This window comes from Perca fluviatilis, chromosome 16 (assembly GCF_010015445.1).
Source record: "Perca fluviatilis chromosome 16, GENO_Pfluv_1.0, whole genome shotgun sequence".
In the NCBI taxonomy this organism is placed as follows: Eukaryota; Metazoa; Chordata; class Actinopteri; order Perciformes; family Percidae; genus Perca; species Perca fluviatilis.
Window position 1 is genome coordinate 14,044,696 of NC_053127.1, and position 17,029 is coordinate 14,061,724.

The 17,029-nt window shown below is 40.7% G+C and overlaps 1 protein-coding gene across 1 annotated transcript in view; it reads right to left on the reverse strand.

Annotated features, from left to right (window-relative positions):
- Positions 1–17,029, reverse strand: part of fnip1 (folliculin interacting protein 1) — a 39,794-nt gene that overhangs the window by 15,461 nt on the left and 7,304 nt on the right. Inside the window, exons 2-8 of the mRNA XM_039777298.1 lie at positions 9,173–9,302; positions 4,810–4,947; positions 4,344–4,444; positions 4,038–4,112; positions 3,528–3,619; positions 2,413–2,496; positions 656–727 (exon numbers count right to left, since the gene is read on the reverse strand). Of these exons, the coding sequence (XP_039633232.1) occupies positions 656–727; positions 2,413–2,496; positions 3,528–3,619; positions 4,038–4,112; positions 4,344–4,444; positions 4,810–4,947; positions 9,173–9,302 (692 nt within the window). The remainder of the gene's footprint in view (positions 1–655; positions 728–2,412; positions 2,497–3,527; positions 3,620–4,037; positions 4,113–4,343; positions 4,445–4,809; positions 4,948–9,172; positions 9,303–17,029) is intronic.

The window sequence follows — 17,029 nt, forward strand, 5'->3', positions numbered from 1 at the left end:
TCCATTGCACAAGGTTTTCCAGACCCTAGAGGCCCTATAAACACCTCCAGCCCTGCATCATCATTTTCTTCGTGGTTTTAGGTCAAAATACAGAATTGGCAGTAGAGAAAGGGATTTATGTCCTGCATCTTTCTCACTCTCTCTTCATACACACCCCAGTCAGCCTTGAGAAGGTGCACCTATGGCTGGGATTAATGAATGGAAAACTGTGTGCATTTGTGTCTGCATAACATTTTAGTGAAGTTGCAGCTTAAGGACCACCGTCTAAAGAAACCAATGCGTATGTAACTGTTCATGCTCTTGACCTTGAACAGTCAAGTTAAAGAAGATCAACCATTTTGACCCACAAAGTGGTTGAATAAAAAAATAAACTCATTAGCTCCCTCATTCATGTTTTGAGGACACAATGACAGCCAGAGATTGTATACATTTGTGGGAACCTATGATGTGTTTGAGGTGAAAATGAGTGAAGTGTAATAGTCCAATAATTTCCTCATTTACACTTTATCTTTTCTGTTCCTTGGCCCCTTTTGATCTTGACAAGAATTAATGTGAACCCATGTCAAAGCTCAGCTGTAGGGCTGAAAGCACACCTAGTGTGTGACCACAGAGTGTAGGTCAATCCAGGCTTTGGCTCCTAGTCTCGTTAACCTACCTGACCTGGCGATGCCGCTGTCCCTCTCATCGTGAAGCCCTCGGCCAGGCATGTCCATGGGGTGACTGTGTCCTGTAGGAAGAGTGGAGGAAGATGGAGAGAAAAAGTGAATGGTTGGGTTAAGGGAAAAGGGGTTAAGAGAGGGGGCAGAGGGAGACAAAGGTCAATTGCAGATGGGTGATATAAAGTAACAAAAGGAGAGACAGAAGAAATTCACCATCAAGTTAGAACCTTGCTCCTTGTGGAGTGCTCTTCTACTCCACAAACAAATGTAAAGGCTAATGCTTTTGGATGCTTCACCTCCTCAGCATCCATGTCAAAGTTATAGCGAGAAAATATCAATTTCTTTTACTTACAAAAAATTGGGACTTGCAAACAGGAAAAGAATTGAGTTTTTCTTGCTATAGCCTGACCAGTAAATGCATCACTATGTGGAATGGTTCACAAAGTACATACAGTTAAGATAAGGTTGGAAATGTTTAAAATTACTATTTATTGTGGCAGAAAAAAATAAAACAAAATGGCCTGGTGGCTTATTCAAAACAACTGTATCACCTGTAGGCTATAAACCACATAACTCCTACATGTAAAATCCCCACCATAAAGGCTAGACTACAAGCGGCGTAAAACCACAAATGCATAGCTCTGGTTGAGATGATTAATGTGCATGTCAACATGAGCTTTTGTTGTAAAGTGTGTGTGTGTGTGTGTGTGTGTGTGTGTGTGTGTGTGTGTGTGTGTGTGTGTGTGTGTGTGTGTGTGTGTGTGTGTGTGTGTTTTCACTCCTGTGGCACACTGTGCTTTATGACCATACCAACACTGCATATCTAAATGCCATGCCAACCTAAGGGTGCCCTGAACAGGATTGTGGGTAGGCGGCAGCAGCATCTTGTTTAGCTCACCAAACTACGCTACAGCAAGGGCAAAGGTTTTACCCCCAAGAATACTGAAGATGTTGTCATAGTTTATAGTTAAAACACATGTAAAGCCTAAAATCACTGCCCAAATATCACAGTCACTGGCAAAAACAAGTTAGTGAAAGTATGTGAGTGAAGAACACAGAGAGGAGGAGGAGAAGGAACTGCAAAAACTTGAACTAGAACTACAGCCACCGACACCAGTGAGAACCCATGCACACCACTTCTGCGTGCGCCATACACCTGCAGGCCTGGGTCAGATAGTTCTGGCAGATATGTTTTAGGATTTGTTTGAGAAAACATTATGGCTGACGGGTGAGGTTGTCTTATTTGACACTGCCATTAGCAAAACAACGGAACAGAAGGTGTTTGAAGCAGTACATATCCCTCTGTGATATACTAAGTGGCAGTTTGTGTTGTTAAGGTTCACTGCCAATCTCCAGTGATCCAGCATTTTTAAATAAAATTCACAGCTCATTTAATGGTGTGGATGTCTTGGAGCATGGCAGAGAACAGGAATTTGGTGCCACTTGGAGTTGAATCTAAATGTTCTCACCTGCCCAAATTAACTAATTAAAAAGGGAAGACATAATCTTGTTTACGAAGAACATACCAAACAAGAACAGTTTCTGCAGCTTCTATCTGACCCAAGTTATTTACAGACGTGCTGTGATATTGCATGCTATGACTACTGCTACCACTTTTAGTGCAATAATCACCACACAGGCATGCATCTGCTGAGAGTCAAGGCCTGTACAAAAAACTACTACTGAAACTATTGTCTACACACACACGCATGCAACTGGCACACATCACTCATGGCCAGTTTTAAGCGCCAACCTGAAAAGAAAGATGCACTCTTGATGAGGCGCAGAGGGCCCTGTTCAGAGAAGGCCCGTCGAGGGCTGCAGAGCTGAGAAAATCCTGCGCAGCACAAACAAAAACATGGAAAAGAAAAAAAGGGAGGAAGAGGAAAAAAAAAAATAAAAGACACATAAAAACATGAACCGCGGTTAGTGAATGTGTAAGGAGGAAAGCTGGTTGCCTCCTGTGGTCTGACCACATTGTAGCAAAAAGATGAGCTACAGGAGCTTTTAGTCTGCAATGAAATAATGACCATCATCTGGTGGGTCAGTCAGTCATACAGACAAACAAGAAGGCTGGTATCACTCACAGAAAACACAGCTAATCAAACAAATACATTATGACTTTCCATCTCCGATGTGTACAAGTTAATCATTTTTGTATTGTCTGTGAGGATGACAAAGAGAAAAGGCTCTAAAGGATAGAATTTGCCAACAGTTCTTTATATTCTTTTTTACGTTATTCATTCTTTTGGGAGCCGGTCATACTCTAAACAAGGCTTAGTAGGGTGTTTGATTTCAGTTTTTCCAGATACAATAGATTATATATATTTTTTTTTTTTTTTACAAAAGAGTTTTGCCATGAGTACCAAGTAGAGTCACTATGAGTTTTCGGGAAGGACCAGAAGAGTTACAACAAACATATACTGCTATGAGTGTTTGATAGGATAACAGTTAATTATGCAAATTTCCTGAGAAAACTTCCAAAGCTAGTTTGAATGTTCTCCAGTTGTTCACAAGCTTAGTGCTGGGGAGCAGTAAGTGAGAGCTGTTGGCAGAGTCTATCTAGCCTGGTTTGCATTCAAACAGGAATGTTAAAGAGTCATAAAGCGATTACTTACAGTTCTACCAATTCACATCGACTTCAACTGACAGTTACCGAGGTAACATAAGATACTAAATAAGATTGACTGAATATGCAGTCGTACACACTCCAAGAGTCCTTTCGAGAAGAAAGTAACTACACCGAGTGTCTGGCTATGAGCATACAAAAACAAACATTTCACACACGTTCTACACAAGTGAACTGAAAAGAAACAGGAGGACATTGGTGGCTAAAGGTCTGATGTGGCACTGGGTTTCTGTGGTTACCTATGTTCCCTAGGAGACTGTTGGGCCCGGTGTTTTGATCAGGCTTTAGGGTGTTGCTGTCCTGTCCAATGAACTCTAGGCTGTCTTGTAACCTGCGCAAGATCAGAAAACCATGAATAAAAGTTAGGTTTATGTGGATTATTTTATAACATTTGATGATTTTCTGGCAACTGCAACAGAATTATACTGTATACATACTCTATATCCAATTTTAAAAAACAAAAAAAGTGTGTTTTAATATATTCAAAGTTTATTATAATTAGGGCACGCAGTTTGTATGAGACTATTGTGAAAGAGTGTGTTCAACTAGATGAAGAGAGACAGAAAGACACTGAGAGACAGTATTTCTAGTTGACATGAACAGAGGGAATATAGACAGTAACCAAGACAGATGACGAATGGGAGGGAGAAAGATGAGATGAGGATGTATCTGCATGTGCTGGCTAATGGAAGAAGCTGCAATGGGAATCAGAGCGAGAAGTTCGTGTTGATAAGCACGCATGTGCTTACGTGTTAAGGCTGCCGTACACACTGCCTCCCGTCCTTGCGGTGAAGACCTTACTCAACATCAACTGAGGTGGCGATCTGATATAAGGATAGCACAGGGACACAGATCATCAGCATGCAGGCTTGTTTCATGTGCACGCATTGTGCGTCTTTCACACTCTACCTCATTTGTCTCTTCTTCTACCACCCACATTTGAACAAATTTGAAAAAAAAGAATCTGGAAAATCTAGTAATAAAAGCCATGTAAAATGTCAACGCAAAAAAAAAGAAAAAAAAAAAAGCTATTGATGCATCTCTATTTGCATTACCTGATCTGGTGAATTTTTAGTGTGGAACCTTTGTAGCTCATAGCCACAGAGCCAAACATCATTTCCCCCAGCATTACCACATCAGACGAACATCTCGAACCCTGGTGAGGAGAGGAGAGAAGAGAAGAGAAGAGAAGAGAAGAGAAGAGAAGAGAAGAGAAGAGAAGAGAAGAGAAGAGAAGAGGAGAGGAGAGGAGAGGAGAGGAGAGGAGAGGAGGACCACAAATCTTTAATGTTGTTACCCTTAAAGAGCAATGAACTCCACGGTGATCCTAAGATTGTTTTTGTCTAAAGGTGACTCCTACTGGACTTTGACGTATATACACTGTACATGCAAGTTACAGGTGTATATGCGAGTGTTTTGCGTACATATCTACTTATGCAGCTGGGAATGTATGGGTATGCATATACTGTACATCTCTGCAGGGGAATAAATATGTAAATGTTGTATGAAAGTCTGTTGTACCTGGAAGCGGATGCCCTGCTCCTTGGTTTCCTTGGTTTCTGAGGTGCAAGAGGAGGAGCTGTCCAGGGAACTGCTGCTGCCTCCAGTAGGACGGAGCTGGCAGCACTTCCCGAACATCTTCACCTGGCCCTCATTGCTCTGTGGCATAAAAACAAAGTAATATAGGCTCATGAACACAGGCTCTGCATAAGGTTCAAGTTATATCAGAAAACCACACACTTAATTCACTTCATGGCATAATCCATTATTATACCCATATAGATTTGAGCTTATAGTTTGACTTGAAGATAAAAAAGGACCCCTTTTTAGTGCTTTGTTTGTAGCAATTAAGGATGTAAACACACTTTAGCAGCCTCTCAAACAAATAAACTGGTGGAGTAAAAAGCATACCAGCCACTTCCATCGTTTCATCAACCAAGTTGTTTTTTCCTTTTCCTTTCAAATATAGAGAACCCTACAAAAATGCTCTCCTTTGACTAAGTGCATTCAGCAGCAATGACTAAACTTTTTTTGTTATCTACTTCTCATACTTGCAAATACGTAGGGACTAAACAATAAAACAAACAACAACAATGGATGAAACAAAAATTTGCTTAAAAACGGCTATTTTGTGCACATGAAGTCACCAAGACAGATGCAGACATTTATGCGTTTTAGTTCTTAAAGGGCATGTGCCCTACACTGTGGAAACAGCCCATACCTGTAGGAATAGATAACAAAGTCAAGAGGATTTTATTGCAGGGGGCCTCTGCTAACATACACATAACGAGAGGGGCAAATAAAGCACACTTCACCTTTAAAAAGTCACAATCTGTCTAATTTCACCCTGATGCCCTAACATTATAACAAGTCCCAAATATAAAAAGTCCATATCACGTAAATTTCTTAATGGAGAAACATAAATTAAGTTGAATTGGTCGGGTCTAAAACCATAAAAACCTGATCCAGAAGCAATTCTGTAAACAGCAAACTAAAAGCAATGTGAGCTCAATGAGCCTGTCATGTGCCTTCTTAACTTGGCAGCCTATTCAAGAGGAATGCATTTGGGAGGGCGGGGAGCTTGTGTGTGTGTGTGTGTGTGTGTGTGTGTGTGTGTGTGTGTGTGTGTGTGTGTGTGTGTGTGTGTGTGTGTGTGTGTGTGTGTGTGTGTGTGTGTGTGTGTGTTTTAGCTAAGCTTTGGTAATGGCTCACTTGAAACCTCTGTCGCTGCCAATGTAAGAGAGGAAGAGAAAGGAGGGAGAAAACAACAGTGAGGCAAAGAGAGACAGAAAAAAAGGGAGAAGGAAAGCAGACAGATGAAAACAGATGACTGTTTTTGCTTAATTCTGCTCTTTTAAAAGTACATTAGTAAACACTGTACACATGTATGCAACTTACACACATACATATTTGTACATATTTTATTCTCTCTTGTTAATGAGTTATTTTGTAGCACACCCATGTCCTCATGCTAATGACGAAAGGCTAATTTTGAGCAAGAATGTGTTTGAGTGTGTACATGGGTGGGTGTGTGTGTGTGTCTGCTGCAGTGCAGTGTGAGGTGTGTACACAGAGGCCAGCAGCATGTGACTGCCAGTCATATGACTCTTTCAGCAACTCGTGAGCGAGCAGCACTGCAATCACTCCCTCCCTTCCCCCTCCTCTCTCTCCACCATGCTAACCTCATCCCTCTCTAATTCCTGCAGCTTTCTTTCTCTCCTCATTTTTTTTTTCTTGGACCAGATTTTTCTCCAGCTCCCTCTTCCCGTATATATTGTATTATTTCCCAACCAACATCCCCACCCCCCTTTTCTTCACTTTTAATTCTTTCCCACCCATCCAATGCATGCTCCATCCTCGCTTGTTTCTCTATTCCTCATTCTCTCTGACCCTCTGTGCTTTTCTTGTTTCTGCTGTTGATCTCTCCAAAAATAAATTCCACTGAGTTGACAAAAACAACAAAAAAGACACAAAAAGAACAGCTATCCTGTGATAGAAGTCACAAAATAGCTGGCAAAGCCCTAACAATGCAGAATGTGCCAAAGATTATCGTCAGCCCAGGCTCTCTCACACAGAGACACAGACACACACAGACATAAACACCAATATCTCATGTTTTTTAAGCGCTCATTTTAAACAAATGCCACTTTGTAAGACACACACACTGCATAACCCTTGTTATTGTGGTTCTATATCTGGCACCAGACCAATCCACATGTAGAGCTTTAGTAAATCCCCATGCTTGAGTTGAGAAAGTTGAGCAAACAGGCAATCCAATTTTCAATGTCAGGGTGTCAGAAGCCAGCAGGAGTGTGTCTGTGTGATGATGGCAAGGTTATGGACGGGATAGTGAGGCAGACAAGAGAAGGTGATGCAATACAGAGAGCAGACAGAGAAAACCTGGTAAAAAAAAAAAAGAGACAAGCCAAAGAGGAAGCAAAAAGACAGGTGAAACAACAAAGACAGGTTGAGTGTGGCAGGGAGGAAAAAGGAACAAAAACAAAGAAAGGGGCTGAGGTAGAGAGAGATGTAGACATGTAAAGAGAGGTAGAGAAAGCATGCATTTTCTAAATGGAGAGGGGTAGAGATACTTTGAAGAGTAGATTACAAACGGGTAGAGTATACATGTACAGGAAGATTGGCAGGTAAAGATAAATAAAAAAAGGTAGAGAGTGATTTATAAAAGATTATAGAGATCATGTAGAAAAGACCTAGGTAACCAGACAAGTTAAGAGAGAGAACACGGCCGATTTAGAGAAGGAAGATGCAGAGTGGGAGGAAAAATGTAGAGAGGGTGAGACCAGGCAAAGACAGACCAAGACAGACAGAGACACAGAGAAAGACAGACAGTGAGTGACACAGCTGTCATGTGAGGATGAAAGAATGCTGCTTACACACGGGCTGTCAGCTGAGACTATTATTATTGGAGATAAGAACTCCAGAACAAACCAGTCAGGGTCAAACAGGAAAACACAGCAGCATTATGAAAACATTAGGAAGGTTATTCAAAAATAACAATAATAATAATAATAATAACAACAACAATAATAGTAATTGGTGACCACGTGTCACCGATAGTTGGAAGAAAGAAAAAAAAAGAAAAATAATCAGCTATTAGGTGCAGTGTGGGAGCTGGAGTACACCCAAAACTGGTTGTCAAAAGACTTAATTGACATGTTTAAAAGCTATAGTTGCACACACCCTGATAAGCACTGCTACGCTGTAGTAAGACAGTTTTTATCATCACGTCTCACAGTCTGAGAAGGGTGTGTTGACATTTAACCAACGCCGAGTCTGGTGCACTCACTGACGCACACAAATAAGACTACCTGTTTGACATAATATCAGAATGTTTAAGGCGATATCTGCCTTCAGGACAGTCTTGCCCTGGAAAATTGATCATAAGACTTTTCGCCACCTATTGAGTCAAAAGTGGACCGGACCTTTTGTTTTAGAAACTGCAGAGAAAATCAAACTTTAGATGTTAACAAGCACTCATTCAACTGGTTTTTGTGACTAACCCAGTTTTGGCGAGACAGTTGAATTCCATTTTTAATCCTACAAACCTATAGAAACATTCCAATAATAATAATAATAATAATAATAATAATAATAATAATAATAATAATAATAATAATAACAACAATAATAACAACAAAAGGAATTATGTCCCTTTAAAAAATAAATAAGAAATTAAGTTAATAAATGTGCGATTCATAGACAAAAAACACACCCTCAAACAGGACTTGCACACTGTCCAACTGGACACCTTTCCTGCCTTCCACTCTTGATCCCTCAGTCAGACACTGCTCACTATCTGGGGCAGTGAGGCGTCCTGAAGGATAAGCAGGAAAAGGTGCAGCTTGTGGCTTCTGAACATCATGCAACAGTCACATGACTTGTCTCATGTCGCCTCTTTTCTCTGTGACGGTTTCTAAGTTTATGCTCGAGTCTGTCACTCTACTCTTATCTTTGATCATCTATTCGGACTGCGTGTGAGCTTCAAAAAGGTCAAAGTTTCTGGAGATTAAATAATGCCAAACATAAGATTTTAATTACTACCTGTAACTGAATAACGCCAACGAAGACAAAGTATAAATAAAAAGGCAGGATAACAAAAGGGGAAACAGGGAAGTAGCTGTTGAGGAATGTGGAATTAAAAGGCATGTTCTACAGTATATTTTCACACCTCATTTTAAGATAATCTTTTCAAATTTCATTTAAATAGGACCTGCAGCTTGTCTACTGCATCAGTTGACCACTGACATTACACCCAGGCCTGTAACAAACAGTGTCTTTTCATTACCATCTACAAACCAAGATGGGTCTTCAAATGACAACACACACGCACGCACACACAAAACAAAACAAACATGTAACTCACCGTGACGGGGGTTTCCTCCGTGCCCTTCTTTTTGGCATTGGAGTCGAAGAGGACATTCCTGCCGCGCCTCTCACAGTCCTGGTACACTATCAGCCTGATCTGACTGGGCTCCAGCTGGGGGACTGGCCAGCTAGATGGAAGCAAGAATGGACAGATAGGAGGGATGGGACAGTGAGTGATGAAAAGAGGGAGGAAGTAAAGAGGGAGAAAGCAAAGGGGGGCAGGAGGACGAAAGGTGGGATGGTGAGAGAAAATAATGCCATTAGTACAAATAAACTGACAAAGCAGATGAAACTGAGTGAATGGGGAAACTGAGGAAACATCTCACATATTCGTTCAACATCTTTCATGCATTTCTCAGAGGGTTTCTTCAAAAAAAAGGTGCACGTTAGTGACTATATGCTCAGGAGCCAGTAACAAAATGCTTCATAAACAATCTGGTGCAACATAGTACTAAAAGAAGCAGTGGAGCAACAACACAACTTTTTCCACTGTAAATACCAATTCTGAGCACAAATCTTTTTAAATTATGAAAGTGATAACTGGAAATGTTCACAATTCATTATTTTTCTGACATTTTCAGACAGGGAAAAGGTCTACAAGGGTTCTTTGGTTATCCAACTGCAGTTACTCAATGAACGCTATGATTTTCTAAAGTCAAAATACTTGGCACATCAGAATAAACTGTGTACGTCAAAAGTGACTTGAGATTAGGGACATTTCATTAAAAGAGTATTACACCAATGTAGCAGCATTGCACCCTACAACATTGTCGGACTCACAATGGACAGTTTTTTTTTCTTTAAGTAAAATAATTGATGCCGCAGAACTGGCTATGCTCTGACCAGGAGAGAAAATGTAGACACAATGTACTAGCAAGCTTTAAATAAATCTGTTTAAGCCCTCATCCCTCTCATTGGACATGATAGAGCCAACAGACTGCATGCCATAGCTACCAATCATCCATCTCATACCTAAACCAGTAGGGAGCAACAAAGATCAAACCAACCTACTACCCAACTACCACTACAGGTTTACAGGGCACCCAGATAGCAAGATGCCACTCTAGACACTCACTCAGCTGATTTAATCCAAGAGTGTCAAGAAATAGAATACAATACTGTTTCTTTAATAATCCAGGGAATAGTTGCATGTGTGGTGGCAGCTCCCAGTATAACCAGTATGCAGCTCCACTGGATGGGTTGAGTTTAATACTTCACCCAAGGCAATGAGCATTATTGTACACGTAAATGCAGGGTGAAGAGCCACTGTATTGTCCATTGTCCATCCTGTAACTAAAATCATTTTTTAAAAGCAATTAGCCAAAGGACTTCTTTGAAATTCAAATATCTGTCAAACCGTATCATTGTCCTTTGGCAGATCAATGTACTGCACTCATGCAGCTCTCTTAACAGACCTAAAAACACAGTTTATCAACAAGCTTCTTACAATTAGCGACAGGTTAAGATAACATGTATAGCCATATTGGAGATTTGGGGGTATTAGATTTTATAGCAGTTGTGCATTTCTTCTGCCAGTAAACATTGTCTCAAACAGTTAAGTAACAGATAAGCCGTTTTTACTGGCAGCCCCTGCTCCATGGCTGTTGCTAGGTAACCTGAGATTTTATTCAGCTCATCTTCAGGATGTTGTTGCATATTTACATCTCACTGTGGACACTAGCAGGCCTTCACAAGACTCTGGCACTCCCCTCTGCTTTAGAGGGAAACTCGGTCCCTGGTTGATTTAGTAGGGGCTATAAACATGACAGGGGATTGGACCGACAGACAGACGGTCAAGGATTTCTGTCTGACCTGATGAATAGATGGGTCAGGCAGATGGACACAGAGCTGAACCTAAATATAGCCTTTTATTTGGGAGCAGGGGCCGTCCCCAAACACAAGTGTTTATAGTAAATGGGTTGGTGAGGAGGGGTGGAAAAGGAACAGTTAAGTCCATTTAACTTGCCAACAAAATAGTACACACAAGCTGACATTCAAAAACAGTATACAGCTGTTCGACAGGGCATGGAATACCTTGCCCTGTTGAACGTGTGTTAGTGTACGCTTCTCTGTGTGTGTGTGTGTGTGTGGTGTGTGTGTGTGTGTGTGTGTGTGTGTGTGTGTGTGAGTGAGTGAGTGTGAGAGAGAGAGCAAGGGCCTCCAATGGCAAACCCCTATAAAAACCCACCTGTGATCCATCCACACAAACCGATATAACTAAACAAAAGATGTAAGTTATAAGTTTGTTATAGCGCGATAAGCATGCTTGAAAGTGTTTTTTATAGAGTATAAATTATTAAAATTATAAATATCTGTACATTATGTTACAGATATTTTTATATTTGTTTCTTTATATTAGAATTTTTTTTATTCCATCCATCCCAATATTGTGTGAATGTCCATATTGCTGTTTATTGTGTTCTTCCATGCATGTGAGCTACTATTTACCAAACACTGGTGTCAAAATATTGCCAGCATTCTTAGAGGCAAAATGATTAAGTCTTGCAGGGGAGTAGGTTAAGGGAGTCATGTGCTTCAGGCTGCTGTACTGTTTAGTTGTCAAACCAAAGTCATTTGTCAGATGGGGAGGCAAGAGTAACTTTTTTCAAGTTCATGCTCACCATTTCTGCAAGGAAACATCTCCAGCATTCAATCCTGTAGCTCAAGGATTGAGCTTGCTGCCTACCAATATGGAACAAAACTACCATCTGAAATTGAATTAGGCTTTGTGGGCATTCAACAGAAGGAGCCGCATTTCACTGCATGCATGCATGCTGTTGCACAGGCACGTTGTTTATTGTTTATTAAGGTCCCTCGTAGTGAAGACTGGGGTCCAACACAAGACAAACAAACATGCACAAATGCGTGTATCTGTGAACTACTAAAATATACTGTAGCTCCTGTCCTCCTTGTGTTCTCCAGTTGCTAAAAAGTTATCATTGTTCAGAAGAAGATGTTAAGTCAGTCAATGAGTTGTCAGAGAAATGAAAACATTAAATTTTAGCCGGCCGGGTACTACATTAGTAAAATTTAACAACTTAATGTTTAATTTTCTGTAACCAGTGTAGCATGAAGGCATGTTGGGTGGAATAAGCGAGTTAGCTAACTAGCCAGACAGCCAGGCAGCCGCAGCGGGCTGCTCGATCCCTCCACTTCACCACTGCAGGAAGACTTCTTTGCAGAGAGATGTATGACAAATAGCTTATTGCTGCCTAAAAGTTATTTCCTCTCATGCAGGTGCAGAACATACATGCTAGACGGCCATCAACTGTAGTCTTGGCTTTGTGTTCAAGTGCAACTTTTTGGCCAAGAGACACCAGCGATGTGAAGCGGCCCCAGTCGGCTTATGGTCGCCCCTAGTTCTTTGCCATCTGCTCGGTGTGTCAGCACCATTAGATTCTACTCGGCTTGTGAATGGCTGTTATATTGTTGTTCTTCTGCTTTTTGGTTAATCCAAGTAAATGTTGGATCGCTTTACAAAAACATCTTAGGTTTTATCCTCCTGGCTCCTGTCCGAGGAGAGACCCAACCTTTTACCCAGTCTGAGTGTTAAATGGGTGACATAATGCCTGCCTGGCCTACATAATGAGCTCAAATTGCATTGTTTGAGACCGGGCTGATATTCACCTCATAGACTTGTGTGCAAGATTACACATCAGGCGGTCGTTTTAGTCTGTCACATGCCTTGTAACTGGACTACTGCCTTTCATGAGTGATTTATTTATACATCTGACTTTGCTGTTGGTTTTCAAGTGTTCAGCTTCAGTGCATCTTTATGTGTTTTGGTTGATGGTAGTCTCTTCCATTGAAAAAAAGAAATTCTTGAGAAATCATCTCTGAAGTCCTTTTTGCAACTATCATTAACTGATTTAACCTTTTAAGCATTTATAGATTACTTTTTTTTTTGCTGCTCTACCACCATCTTCAATTAACAAAATTTGAAGTTGCTCAGAAGATGTGCGATTAAGTTCCATTTTCTGGTCAGAAATCGGTGCAACAGTCACAAAAAAGACAATGTGTTGTTTCCAGATCAGCCCAGAGGAGATCTGCATAATTTGACACCAAGTTCACTGCTCCCTTTGTCCCTTCGCACACATAACAGAGAGAAAACACACAGTGAGATGCAAGGAAGAAGGAATAAACACAGGACAGAAAGCTAGAAACACAGCAATTAAAAAGACAGACCCCTTTTATAAGTTAGTTTTGAGGTAACTCAAAAACTAAAGCTGAGAGCAGCACAAGAAATAAGAACATTGAATAAGAAAATGCAGCTAATACTGAAGGTTGTTGGAGAGAAAACCAGAATTGAGCTTAGATAAGAAGAGAACAGATCATACAAAGCAGAAACAAAAACATCTGAGATAGACAGAAAGACATTTGAAAGAAAGATGAGGCAAAATGAGAGCAAGGGAGGAAGTACCCCATCAGTGAGCTTGTGACAGTCACAGCGCTGACAGAAGAGAGAGTCATTCATAAAAGCAGCACATGACTTCATGACTGTTACATACTTGTACTGCATTGACTTCGATTGTCTGAACCAAAACGTCTCTTACAAATGCATAATGCGTAATAGTTTCCTTGAACAACCTGTTGATCTTAGAAAATCCCCAACAACGGTTTAATTTACGTTGCATTTCAAAATGCCACAAAGAACACAAGCAGGGCCTTAACTATTTTTGGAAATGGTTCACCTTCTTCCTGAACAAAATCCAATCCGAGATCACAGATATGTAAAACAGAAACTTTTTGAACCACAACTCCACCCAACTACATAAATGCCACGCAGTTTTGTTCTCATCCAAATTCAACACAAACACAAAAGGTGTGCTCTACCACACACCGTTTAATCTTCATTCTATAACATTGACCTTAAATGATAGAATCAATCTTTAAATCTACAGCCTTGCTGCCTCAAACTGCAAGTGCTGTCCAGCAGCAAACAGCCACAGGTTGCCAACACAGAAGACAAAACCTGAAGGAAACATAAACAAACCTCCTTTGACCAACACTACCATACCCACATGGATGCACGTACGCCTGGTTAAATATTACCGACTCCTACCTGGGCATCATTGCGAGTCTTTCCCCAGCCCTCTCCCTTTCCCTCTATGCCTCTCTCTTCTCTTCTCTTCTCTTCTCTCCTCTTCTCTTCTCTTCTCTTCTCTTCTCTCCTCTCCTCTCTCAGCCAAAGCAGGGTCTAAGAATAGCGGTGAACTAAATTCACATAACAACATGAGACTGTCAGGTGATCGCAGGAGCACTGTGTGTGCTGGACAGTACAGAGGCAGCAACAGCAGCCAGCCCGGACTGCTGACTGCCACAAAGCACTGTGATAAGAGAGTCAGTGACAGTGGGGATTTGTTTGGGTGTTGTTTCTTAACCCCACTCTTTTTGTTCCGCTCTTCCTTGGTGTTCCGTCTCCGCTTCTTTCTATTGTTCTTTCTTGGATCCATTTAATACACGTATGCGTAGACGTACAATTTGTCCTCTTTACAGAGAATGCTTAGAAAAAGAACAGGGAAACAAATAGCGTAAAGAAACCAGACTCTTTTAAGTGAAAGCTTCCCAGATGTAGACTCCTCTTTAATTCTTCCTTGATGTACGGTGGTTGGTTACAAGTGGCAGCTTATTGAAGTCTGTAGAAAAGTGAGCAGTTGGTGGCTGTGGGTAATGCTTAAAAGTTTTAGGCTGCATCATTTGATTAGTATAGGAGCCTAGAAATAATTTATTCTATCATAAAGTAGAAAATTTATCTTTTTTAAAAAGGGGGGGGGGGGGCATATGAATATTTTCAGAATAAAATTATGTCATCAAAATGTGGCACTCTCACTCCTTTTCAAATATTATGCAATGACACTAACAAGATGGGCTGGTTGCAGGAGACCACATAGACCACATGTAACACACAACACACACACACACACACACACACACACACACACACACACACACACACACACACACACACACACACACACACACACACACACACACACACACACACACACACACACACACACACACACACACCTAATCTTTAAGATATCTATAAGATTTCTATCCATCCATCCATCCTTGCTTTAGTTGATGCTCTTCTACACGATAACTACTATTACTACAACATTCATATGGCCATAGACACTGATCCATACTCATTTTGAACAATAGTAGTGCAACAAAAAATATAAAAGGAATATAAAAGAGTAAACCCAAGAACTTAGGCATCCATCCACTGGGATGCACTTGGAATTTTAATTCCATACTAATGGGAGCCAAATATGTTTATAACCAGGGTTCTAAATTAGCACCGTTTACCAGCCAAATGCTGGTGAAATATGTGGCTGGTAGATTTGCTTCACTCACCAGCCAAAAAACCCAATGGTAATCTATTGAATGGCCGGTAATATTTGAACATTCATTAGCCATTTGGCTGGTAGACAAAAATATTAATTTTGAAGCCTGTTTATAACCTATTATTCCTGGAGAAACGAGAAAAATTATTTAATTTTGACAGTGAGACAAAGTCTGCAACAATGGGAGAAAAGTGTGTGTGTGTGTGTGTGTGTGTGTGTGTGTGTTGTGTGTGTGTGTGTGTGTGTGTGTGTGTGTGTCGTGTGTGGAGGTGTTCGTGTGTGTCGTGTGTGTCGTGTCCAAGCTGTGTGACAGGGGTTTCGGTTAGTTCCTGCGACAACACAGCATTTCTAAAAGACATTGTCATCCATTTCTGCTGCAGGTAACAGCCGATGCACACGGCACAGTGCGGTCATAAAATATATTTTGACTCTACAAGAATATACATAACTACATTTCTACAGAAAGAAATCCATCATCAAGAAGTCCCATTAACATGCTTTTCTGGGTTCATGATATTTAAATTGTAAAGTCTTGTACCAGCTTAGGGTAGTTATGGTTTCATTGCTGGCCCCAGTGTTGAGACTAGATAGAACATGCTTGTATTTAAACAAATCACACGGAATAATCTAGATGAATTAATGCTAGTTTTCCATAAGGGCAGGTTGCTCTGTAGTGACTGCTGAGATGACTTTTCCTGAGAGAATGCCAAACCAATATCTTAACACCCTTAAACTGATTCCTTGTCATAGGTCCCTGCACCTTGACATATGATGTATCAGAGGTTTAATAGACATGTATGAGTCCCAGCTACACTCAGCTTGTTCTGTGCCGTCATGCTACTTTCCCATGATGGAAGTGAAATATTACTAATAGATATGCATCACTGGAGAAGAACAGAAATCACATCTAATCTAGAGGGAACACTCTTTTGCTGCTGAAGTCCTAGGGTGAAACACAATACAGTCTAGCATAAACCTTGTCACACCGACAAGTGCTGCACTTCCTTGAGCTCAGGTTTTGCTCTGAGTATATTCTAGTACAGCAACTGAAAGCACCTGACTACCTGAATACCTGCTGGTTATGTTGCATTAAGGGCTTCTGCATTCCTGCAATCACAAGATTCTGAGTGTGTGAATATGCTGCAACGCCCTGAGGTTACTGCCATTACTTAGACAATAACAAATGTTATACATAGAGATGCTAGGTAAATAACCAAGAGTGATTTTACCCAATATTCACATAAACATTAGTCTATATATATATATATATATGTTAATCCTTGGGGAGGGACAAATATTGTCATTTTTGACATTGGGGACTGTGTTTGGCTGGTAGTCCCTGCATAGTGTATAGCCATTACTATATACGTTTGTCTTTACACAGTGTGTGCATATTCTGATGACTATGTGTACACTATGGCTTACTCACTCACAACTTCTGAATCAGCAACACATGACAGAAAGGGAGTGACAAGAGTAATGAGTGTATGACTGTGGTTCAC